The sequence below is a fragment of the Momordica charantia genome, unplaced genomic scaffold (assembly GCF_013281855.1).
Source record: "Momordica charantia cultivar OHB3-1 unplaced genomic scaffold, Mcharantia_2.0 BLBB01000126.1, whole genome shotgun sequence".
NCBI classification, from domain to species: Eukaryota; Viridiplantae; Streptophyta; class Magnoliopsida; order Cucurbitales; family Cucurbitaceae; genus Momordica; species Momordica charantia.
This window is the reverse complement of record NW_028275282.1, coordinates 24,872-36,765: the sequence shown is the minus strand read 5'-3', so window position 1 is coordinate 36,765 and position 11,894 is coordinate 24,872. Positions and strand designations below refer to the sequence as shown.

Sequence of the window (11,894 nt, the reverse complement as noted above, 5' to 3'; positions counted from 1 at the left end):
ACCACGTTGGATACAGATAAAAACTTATTATAATGGTCTGAATGAAGCTAAGCAATTGGTGATAGATGCCTTAGCTAATGAAGTTTTATTGTCAAAACCATACGCGAAAGCTTTTAACATGTTGGAAAGGATTTCGTGAAACAAGCATCAATGGTCAAAGTCACGATCAGCTTTAGTAACAAGCACTAATGGGTTAGTGACAGACAATGTAGTGGAAGATCTAAATTAAAAAATTCGCGGTTGGCCGATATCGCTATGAAGACTGTAACCACAAATGAGGCTGGATCCTCCAAGGCTAAGGTGAATGCGATACAAAGTGCCCTCTGTCTATATTGTGAAGGTGAGCACCAGTTTGAAAATTGTCCAGGCAATCCTGCATCGGTATTTTATCTTGCTAATCCGCAGCATAATAGGAACCAAGTATATGGAAACACCTATAATCCAAGCTGGAAAAATCACCCCAACTTTAGTTCGGGAGGGAACCAAGGAGGACATGATGTGGAAACAAGTAATGTTCAAGAATATTCACAGAAAGTTCAATACCCACCAAGCTTTTCAGGGCAGAATCAGCTGACCAACCAGAAGCTCCCATAAACGTTTAGTCTATAAGATACGTTCAATGCATATATGACAAAGAATGACGCTATCATGCAAAGCGAAGTTGCACTACTGCAGAGTCAAGCAGCATCCTTGTGTAATATGGAAGTACAGATAGGCCAATTGGCAACGGAATTGAAAAGCATACCGAAAGACTACCGAGCGATATGGAGCAACCAAAACGAGATGAAAGGAGCAGTGCACGGCCTTAACATTGAGAAGCAGCATGGCATTACCACCAGTGTATGAGCAAGAAGGAGCTAACAAAGAAAGGGAAGTTACACCAGAAATCCTTGATGAAGCAGAGCAACCTACACAGTCAGATGTATTTGTGAATACCGACAGAAACCGAAATGTAAAGCAGTTGGGAGAAGAGGAGACACCAACACAAACTGCAGAGTCAAGGCAACAAGAGTTTGAATAAAATAACACAAAAAGGGCTGCCAAGACAGGCAAAGCTAAAGGATTTGCGTCTAGTTCAACTGATAAACAATAGCTTCCAGAAAAACATCCTTCTCGAGAAACTACCACGGAATATGTACCTACAATACCATACCGAAAAAGGCTGCAGAAGAAGAATTAGGAGGGGCAATTTTAATGCTTCCTCGAAGTGCTGAAGCAGATACAAATCAACATCGCACTGGTGGAAGCACTCGAACAAATGCCAACTTACCTGAAATTTCTGAAGGATGTCCTAACTAAGAAACACAAACTAGGAGAATTTGAAACTGTTTGCTTGACAAAGGAGTGCAACACAATTATGACCAGTAAAATTATAGAAAAAATGAAGGATTCGGGAAGCTTTACAATTCTGGTATCCACTAGAGGTCATAAGATTGTTCAAGCATTGTGCGATCTTGGAGCAAGCATTAATTTAATGCCACTTTTAGTATACAAAATGTTGGGCATGGGATAAGTGAGGCCAACGACAGTCACACTGCAGCTACCAGATCGCTCAATTGCAAACCCTAAAGGAAAAATCGAGGATGTTCTGGTACAAGTGGATAAGTTTATATTTCTAGCTGATTTTATTTTTCTTTGATTTTGATGCAGATTAAAACGTGCCAATCATCCTAGGTAGGCCATTATTGGCCACGGGGCGTGCGCTAGTAGATGTGTATAAAGAAGAAGTAACGATGAGAGTGCAGGACCAAGAAATCAAATTTTCCGCCTATGACTTTATGAAGTACCCTTCGGATACTGAATAGTGTGCGATCTTGCATGTACTAGATGAAGTTATAATGGAGTCACTTAGTGCAAAGACAATGCTGGAGCAGCAGAACAGTGAAGTGGATATTATGCTGGAGCAAGCATATGAAATATGCCAATAAATTCTCTATTTGGACTGCAATAGCGATTTAGCAAGATCACGGTCAAGAGTCCACGCGAGCCTAGACTTAGAGAACATTGGACGTAAACAGTTGAAACCATCTATCGAAGAACCACCAGAATTGGAGTTAAAAGCCCTCCTGAAACATCTAAAGTATTCTTACCTCGGAGCATCCAACACATTGCCTATTATAATTTATGCAAATCTAACTGCAGAAAAGGAAAATGAGTTGCTGGTAGTGTGGAGAGAGCACAGGAAAGCCATTGGTTGGACAATCGCAGATATTGAAGGAATAAGCCACAGTTACTGCATGTACAAAATTGTTTTATAAGAGAATTGCAATAACTCAGTAGAACCGCAGCGAAGGATTAACCCGACAATGAAGGAAGTCATGAAGAAAGATATTATAAAGTGGCTTGATGCTGGAATGATATACCCAATCTCAGACAGTGAATGGGTAAGTGTAGTGTAGTGTGTTCCAAAAAAGGAGGGGAATAACAGTGATTGAGAATGCCACGAATGAGCTAATTCGCACCCAGACAGTTATCGGGTAGAGAATATGCATGGACTATAGAAAACTCAACAAGGCCACAAGAAAGGACCATTTCCCGCTGCCCTTCATTGATCAAATGCTGGACAGACTAGTTGGGCAAGACTATTATTGTTTCCTTGATGGATACAGTGGGTACAATAAGATCACTATTGTTCCTCAAGATCAACACAAGACAACATTTACATGTTCGTATAGGACATTAGCCTTTAAGAGGATGCCTTTTGGTATGTACAACGCTCCAACATCATTTCAATGATGCATGATGGCTATCTTTTCAGACCTGGTTAAATCCGTGGTATAAGTCTTTATGGATGACATCTCAGTTTTTGGAGCAAGCTTTGCTGAATGCTTATCGAACCTTCGACTGATGCTGCAACGTTGTGAGGAGACCAATTTAGTCCTTAACTCGGAAAAGTGCCATTTTATAAGAGAAATGCCATTTTATGGATGACATCTCCGTTTTTGGAGCAAGCTTTGTTGAATGCTTTTAGTGTTGGGACACCGGGTTTCAACGAAGGAACTAAACGTGGATAAAGCCAAAGTTGACATCATTGAGCAGTTGCCACCGCCAGCTAGTGTAAAGGGAATCCGAAGTTTTATCGGCCATACAGGGTTCTACCGACGGTTTATAAAGAATTTTTCTAAACTTGCAAAACCTTTGTGCTATCTGTTAGAAAATGATAGGGTGTTTGATTTTTCTACTGACTGCTTGTAGGCACTCTCTGCGCTAAAATATGCACTTACTCACGCTCTGATTATTCAATCCCCAGATTGGCAGCTTCCATTTGAACTAATGTGCGACGCTAGTGAGTTTACAGTAGGAGTCGTGTTAGCGCAAAAGAAGGATAAAGTGTTACATAGCTCTTCCAACAATTCCGTGTTCCTTTAGCACTGCCAACAATTCCTCTTCCTTATTCTTATGCAAATATGTAGCAATAATTATCGGCAACGTATTAGACATACCTATGTATGCGTACTTAAGATGCTTCGGAATGGCTTTTAATTCCAGCTCTGGTGGCTCACTTGGAATGTCATTCTTAACCAACCTTTCAATCCTATTGAGATTAATGTGACTTAATCTTAAGTGCCAAAGATAGGTATTTTCTTTGTGAGAAACTTTTTGCCTTTTATTTTGAGTTTTAGCATTTTTAAACAACTTAGTATTTAAAATTGCTTTACTTATGGTTAGTCTTAGCACATACAAGTTGTTTTCAAGCAAAGCAGAACAAATATTGGCACCATTTCTTCAAATGAACGGTTCATTTAAATAAATGTTCTAACAAACAAGAAACTGAAATTAAGTTCCTTTTTAATTATAGGAACTATGTACACCTTATCTAATAATATATACATATTCTTGTTTGTAAACAACTTGAGCTCCCCTACCGCCACAACTGAGACGACCTCTCCCGTTCCGACCTTGAGAGTCATCTCTCCGACGCTAAGCTGCCTCTAAGAACTAATTCCCTGAAATGAAGAACAAACGTGATTAGTGGCTCTTGAATCCAGTATCTTGGCGGAATCATCGTTCTCCACTAAACATGTTTCCAAAACAAGTAAATCATATTTACCTTCGTTGGCTTTCTTCTTTTTCGGCCAAGTATTTTTGGGCAGTTGCGCTTCCAATACCTATCCACGTTGTAGTGGAAACACTTTCCTTTCTCTGCAACCTTAGCTTTGCCTTTGTTGGCAGTGGCAGTAGTGGGTCAGGTCCATGCCCCATACCAGTGGCCTTCTTCTTGAAAGTCTTACTTCCAGAAGAGGATGACACAGACTTGGCTCCAGAGGTCGAACCTCGGAAGAGATTCCATAATGAAGCTGACCTGACTCTGCTCGTCTATGACAGCCATGTTCGACTCTGCCACGTTGAAGTGGACCATCGGGTTGAGAACATGTTTTAGCACTGAGACGCTCTCCTTCATGCGAGAGTTGTAAATGAACTTAAGGGCTTCATGTCGAGCTTGTGAGGACAGTTGTCCAAAGATGCTCTGCAGCGAATCCATGATCTTCTTAGCGGTGACCGTGTCCTCGTGCTTCTTAGCAAGCACATCAGATATGCTCGCCAAGATGTAGACCTTGGCCTTGTCATTGGCCTTGATCCATTTGTTATAGCCGTTGCGCACCGCCACAGTGGGGTTAGGCGCAGGAGCTTGAGAACAATGCTCTTGCAAGACGAACCTAAGATCATATATCACGAGAATAGTGTTTATATTCGATTTCCATTGTTTTTAATTCTCACCGTTAAGTTTTCAACGACTAGGGGTGTAATAATAGAGGTAGACATGCTGAAAGTAAAAATAAACCTATATTAGTTTCATGCATTAGCCTTTAAATCCAATCAAATTTTAGCAAAAGTAATTCAGCACCCTAACAAAATCTTTTTGCAAGACGCTTAAGTGATTTAGAGCAACAGCCATCGTAGGGCAGACAGGTACTCATTCACTGAATTGAGACGTTCTCAACTAAATTTTACACTAGAATAACACTGGTTCATATAAACTTTAGTCATTGTTTATTTGATCAGGAAATTGCTAACTAACTTAACAACTCCCCATAAGTGTGACCCACCATTTTTAGACCTCAGAGGTCCTCCTAAATAATCCCGCCGTAGGGAAGGAAAATATTGGAGCAAAACCCAAGAGACCCTTATCCATTTCTGGAGTTTGCCTTGGTTTTGATTCCATATAATGAACCCTCCATAGAGATGGTCGCTCCAGGACGACATGCAGGTCATGTATGAAACCTCATGGTGCAAGCCAACGGCGGAGACCACAGGATGTGTTGTCACACGTCCTTCTCTCACTTACTACGAATACTATCTACATTCACCTCGATATTGAACCATGCAAACATCTTCCGTAGGGAGGCCGCGCCCAGGGTGACACGAGGCCGAGTATAGAACTCACAGTATGAATATAAAGGAGAACGTGAGAGAGAGAGAAAAGTATGTTATATATACTTTGTATATCAAATATATACGCAGTATATTACATATTCTCTTTTGCTCCCACTTAGTATTCTAAGACTGGGGTATATTACTTAGATAAATTCTGGCTAAGTGAAATTAACTAAGTGAATTTTTAGTCGGCCCAATATAACTATTATATTGGTAGTTGTCCATTAATGTTTTAGCTTATTAAACATTTTAATAAACTAACGACATTGTTGCATGTATATAAAATATTGATTAATTCAACCCCCAGGTCGGTTCCCAAATAGAGGTGTTCCCTTATGGTAACCTTAAGTACCTCAACCTTAGACAGAAACTTGCTTAAAAAGGGTTTCCTTATAGGCAATATTTTATATTTAGTCTTTTATTATTTCATTTTAAACTTAGTTAAAACAAGATAAAAGACTACCCCAAATCATATGAGAAGATATAACCTAAGGTCTAATTAATTTTAAACCCCTTTATAATTAATTAACTTAGACCCTGTTGTTTGCATGCAATTCTTTATTCTAGATTTCAATTTCTATCTACCAAATTTTATTACTCTTATAAAATTTAAGAAATTAAACCTATATACATGCATTGCAAGCATACATTAATATATTAGTTATATTAACTAACTAAAGTAATGGCATGCTCAATGCAACTTCATTTTCATCTCATTAATATAACACCTAGATTAATCAATTATGAAAATAAACATGTTACCATACATTATAACTATTATATACATATGATGCATGATTATGCTTAACCTATGGTGGGATTTCAAAACTATATGGCATACTTTATGCAACATATAATTCATAAAATAATCACATTCATAATGCAATAAAATAAATAGCTAAGTAGACCAAATTTTGGCATCCTAAGTTATAATTAAATTAACATAAACTAATTTATATCAATTTAAATAAAGAAGAAAACACATGTGGAGCCTCGAACACACGAACGGGAAGTCGAAAAAGAACACTCGGGAAACACCGCGGCGCTACTGCAACAAATTCCAGCAGGTGCAGTGCCACGGCGCTGCAGCACAGCGCCGCAGCGCTACAGTGGAGCGATGTGGCGCTGGCTGGAAAAATGATGGAGCACCACGGAGTTGCAGGATGGAGCCATGGCGCTGCTGTCACGGACCTGCTGCTCTGCTCTCTGTTCCAACAGCGAAAATGCTCTAAAAACCTCGAAAACCCGGTCTTTCTTCGCAACAGCTCTTTTCCACGAACGACCCGGACTGTACAGACTCAATTTACAACAAGATACTTAAAACAACGGGCCCTTACATTGATCGTATCAACATAAATTGTAAATCTAAATGCCAAAAACCGAAACTGCCTACTAGCAAACCAACATACATCAAATGCATCAAATTAACCCACCATAAACCGTATCGTTTTGTCCAAAACGAAATTGAATCATGATTTGGCTCTAATACCAATTGAAGGGATCGAATCCCAAGCGGAAGCGATTGATCGCTTGTGATTCAATTCGATTTTAGAAATGAAACGATATCAGTTTCATAAAAATATAATTGTTCTATTTAAGTGTAGAGGTTAAGCCTATTGGAGAATAAAATAACTTACATTTGAAGACCGTTGGCAAAAGTTCTTCCCCGAGAACAGATCTTGTGATAGCACGAACTGTCATTCTTGTACGCGTGATTGTACACCACCACTTAGTAACATTGCTATCCTCAAGGATTAAGAACTGGATTGTGGGATCTAGGTTCTTAGAGAGAAACTAAAGGAATCAAATTTGAGATCGTAAGAGAGTGATCTGTTACGGAAAATCCATGTGTTTTATAATTGTGTTTTGATCAGATCATTAACCAAAACACACGGAAAATCCATTTGTTTTATAGAGGATGAGGGAAGAGGGAGAGGGGAAGAAACTTCCCACTCTCCACCTCACCACTTTCCCAGCAAAATGGCTGGGAAGTGGTGAGTTTGTTAATTATGGTAATTATCATAATTAACAAACATATATATATATATATATTTATCTATATTTAATTTAATTAATAAATTAAATTAAAACTATTTTAATTTAATTAATAATTAATTAAATCTTATTTAATTAATTAAATAAATAACATAATTAAATTAAATTAATTAATATTTGAATCATATTCAAATATACATATCCCTCATAACCTATAGTATTCAATATGAATCCAATTCATATTAAACTTTAACCTATAGTTTTAATATGAATCTAATTCATATTATTCTCTCATAATATATAGTTTTATAATGTATCATCATACATATTAAATTGTGTCATACACAATTAACTCAAATTTCTTTTAATTACATTTGAAACATTCAAATTCTTTCCAAGACTTAATGTTATTAATTACCCTTTAAGAGCTAGCAAGGAGACCTAATGGACCTATAGATCAGAAGCTCCGACGAACGTTACGAGATTAATCGATTAAACTCATTATCCACCTTAATCAACATACGTTAAGTACGAATTACTCCACTAAAAAACCGCAATTGAACTCTTCTCACTATAGAGTATTTCTGTATCTACGGATATCGACCATTTATGGCAAGTCAATCCTTCACGAGTGTTCGTAACCACTGATGGGTCAAATTACCATTTTACCCCTGTGTTACATCTTATACCTTAAGTACCGTTGATCCTCTAATGAACAATCTGGTTAAGGTCCGACAAATAATCAGAAGTTCCTCTTGGGCCAGTGAGAGGGTGGGGCCCCTTGTTCAAGTCCTGGAGTCAGCACTAAAGAGAACACTCATCTATTCCCCTAAAGTCGGGGAGGAGTGAATTCCATCTTGTGAAGTTATGTTCCCAGCTCCCCACTCGGTCTCGTCCCCAAAATGGTAGGATTATTGAGTCGACGACTCGGGCCAATCTCACCCATACATATCAAAAGACGAGTCACCACGAACAGAAGCCAATAACTCACTCAGAATTGAGAATGAGTTGCCCGGTCATCCTATGAAATAGCAATCTGTTAGTCAGTGGCATTACATCTAAAGATTTGCTATTTCACGGTCCGGTCTTATACAAACTGATTGTACAGGATACTCTCACTCGTATGTCTCCACACGAACGACCTGGATCAGGTCGTCTGTAGCATCTACAAAGTGGGTGTTATCCATAGTGTTGTTAGGATAAATTATCCATATACTATAGACTTTTAGGTTATTCCCTGGACATTATCCACTTCTATATTAGGGGTATATAAAATATGTACTCAGTATATCAAATATATACCCAGTATATATATTGTAACGCCCCAGACCCAGGATTCGGAATCCAGTTTCGGCACCTCTCTGCCCCGCCATTCCCCTGCGACCTGGCTGCGCCACCGTCAAGTTCTAAGCCACTTAGAAGAGCATGGACTGCCCCTACAGACCAACATGAGTCCTTCCATTATGCTTCGTCCTCACTCACATGCTTCCAAGCCAAGCACGCTTAACTTTGGAGTTCTTACGATTGAGCCACCGAAAAGGAAGGTGCACCTTGTTGGTATAGGTAGTGACTATCAATTCTTTTTAACCCTTTCTTGACCATTCTTCAATAATCTCAGGATCCCTCTCATTCGGATGTGGTATCGGTTTATTCATGTACCCCTCATGTAGCCGGGGTTAAATTTGATTAGTTGGGTAGTTAATGTGACCTAGAGGTGTGCGGAAAATTCTGGGTCGTTACAATTGGTATCAGAGCGAAGTTGTTCCTGTAGACTGTCCTAGAATCTAGGTCGTTAGTGTACGGTCCTTGTCAGCCTCCTCGTCATCACTAGGTACGTTTCCGAGTTCTGGATGTTCGATCATGAATGTCTTACATTGCTTATGATTGAGATATTATTATTGACTGATACTAGATAGGTCGGTGTGTTTCTTTGATGCATTATGTAGACTTTGCTTGAATTTTGCACTTGTGTTGCGCCCCGGTTAGTGTGTTAATGACGCTCTGTTCTCTGTTCCTTTAGACAATGGCTTTTCGACGGAACACGAGAGCTCACAACTACGAGGATCCGAACCCTAGGGGTGAGGAGGCAACAGATCCAAATGTTCCCCCAGCAGTTCCTGGAGGGGTAGCACCCCCGGTCCCACAGGCAGCACCTCAGGGAGTTCCCCAGGTGAATCCCCAGGTGGCGTTACTAGCTGAGGCATTACAAGTATTGCTGGATAATTCAAATGGAGCCGGTGGGGCTCAGGCGCAGCAGCCTCGCCGGGCACAGATTCAACAAGAGGAGGTCCAGTTCATCAGGGATTTCAAACGCTTCGGACCACCCGTTTTCAACGGGGTGAGTGAGAGGCCTACTGCGGCCGAGGAATGGGTCAGGGAGTTGGAAGCCCTTTATGTGTATTTGGGATGCTCCGACGAATTCAAGGTCCGGGAAGCGGTGTTTATGATTCGGGGAGAAGCAGTAAACTGGTGGGAGTCGGTGGCGGCAGCGGAGGATCACGCCAACGCACCTGTCACATGGGCGAGGTTTAAGGACCTACTCTATGAGTACTATTTCCCCGTGACTGTCAGGAACGAAAAACGGGCAGAGTTTCTCCGTCTCACTCAAAGGAGCCTAACTGTGCCCCAATACGAGAGGAAGTTTACTGAGCTGTCCCGTTTTGGAATGCAATATATACCTACTGAACAATTAAAGATTGACAAGTTCATTGACGGTTTGCGTAGGGAGATCAAGGGGCTACTTGTTCTCAAGGAACCAACTACTTATGCAGCAGCAGTCAGGTGTGCGTTGGTTATGGACAAATGTCTCGAGGAACCTCAGTCTCAACAGGTGATGGGCTCCAGCTCGGGGTTCAAGAGGAAATTTGCATCGTTCTCCTCCAGTCAACCCTCGAGGGGACACCAGCAGCTTGTGCAAAGGCAGACTGTTCATCCGGTGTGCCCCTCTTGTAAGAGGAACCATGCTGGGCCGTGTTGGGCGGGAAGGGGAATATGTTACAGGTGTCAGAAGGAAGGACATTTTGCAAGGGAGTGTCCGATGACCGGCTCGAATACCCAAGCTTTAGGCCAGAGGATCCCTGCGACGGCGACAACTCAAGGTGGAACCCATAGGGCGCGCGTCTTTGCTCTTTCCAGGGGGGATATTGAGCACGCTGAGGCGGTGGTCACAGGTACCTTCTCTTTGCGAGTCTTGAGTTGTGTGTATATGCTTGTGTTTTATTGCATGCGTGTTACTTTTGCAGGGACTGTTTTAGTACTCAGTATGCCTGCTTACGCTTTATTTGACTTGGGGTCTAGTTATTCTTTCATTGCTTCTACTTTTGTTCGGCATGCGGACCTAGAGCTGGAATCGTTAGGCTTTTTGTTGTCGGTATCCACTCCGTCAGGATCTGTGTTGGTCACTAGTTAAGTGGTGAAAGAAGGTCTGCTCTCTTTCGATGGTCAGACCGTGGAGGTGAAGTTAATCCAACTGGACATGCAGGATTTCGATGTGATACTAGGCATGGATTGGTTAGCTGCTAACCGGGCTAATATTGATTGCTCGAAGAAGGAAGTTAGCTTTCGCTTGCCCTCCGGCCAAAACTTTACCTTTAAAGAAGTCAAGGCCGAGGTCCCGAGGGTGGTGTCGGCATTGAAGGCAAGCCATCTTCTTCAGCGTGGTGCCTGGGCCTATTTGGCTATCATTGTGGATACAAGGAAGGTTGTGCCGACCATTGAGGCGGTTCGTGTGGTCAATGAGTTCTCTGACGTGTTCTCTGAGGACCTCTTCGGCTTGCCTCCGTCCTACGAAGTGGACTTTTGTATAGAGTTGCTGCCAGGGACGGCTCCCATCTCTAAAGCACCCTATCGAATGGCCCCGGTAGAGTTGAAAGAGCTGAAGCTACAGTTGGAAGAATTACTCGACAAGGGTTTCATCCGCCCAAGCGTATCCCCTTGGGGTGCGCCCGTGCTCTTTGTTAAGAAAAAAGACGGTTCTATGCGACTTTGTATAGATTACAGGGAACTAAACAAAGTTACGGTTAAGAATAAGTATCCTCTACCACGCATTGATGACATTTTTGATCAGCTTCAGGGGGCGAAGGTGTTCTCAAAGATAGACTTGCGTTCGGGGTACCACAAGTTAAGGTTAAAGGAGGCCAACATCTCGAAGACAACGTTCAGAACAAGGTATGGGCACTATGAGTTTGTCGTGATGTCTTTTGGACCCACAAATGCCCCGATAGCCTTTATGGATCTAATGAATCGGGTCTTTAAGGATTATTTAGATTCTTTTGTCATTGTGTTCATCGATGACATCCTGATATACTCCAAGACTGAGCAGTGTCACGAGGAAAATCTCAGACAAGTTTTGACTACACTACGGGGAAATAAATTGTATGCAAAGTTTTCAAAGTGTGAGTTCTGGCTGGACCAAGTTGCTCTCCTAGGACACATAGTCACCAGGGAAGGTATTGCAGTAGACCCCGCCAAGGTAGAGGCTGTTAGTAATTGGCTAAGACCTAGTTCAGTTACAGAGATTCGCA

General features: G+C 41.2%; 1 protein-coding gene across 1 annotated transcript; it reads left to right on the top strand.

The window, feature by feature from the left end:
* Positions 1-9,394: 9,394 nt before the first annotated feature.
* On the top strand, positions 9,395-10,780 carry LOC148207609 (uncharacterized). Its single transcript, XM_088118395.1, has 2 exons — positions 9,395-10,541; positions 10,614-10,780. Exons 1-2 carry the CDS (start codon positions 9,395-9,397, stop codon positions 10,778-10,780), a joined length of 1,314 nt encoding a protein of 437 aa, XP_087974521.1.
* Positions 10,781-11,894: the final 1,114 nt, after the last annotated feature.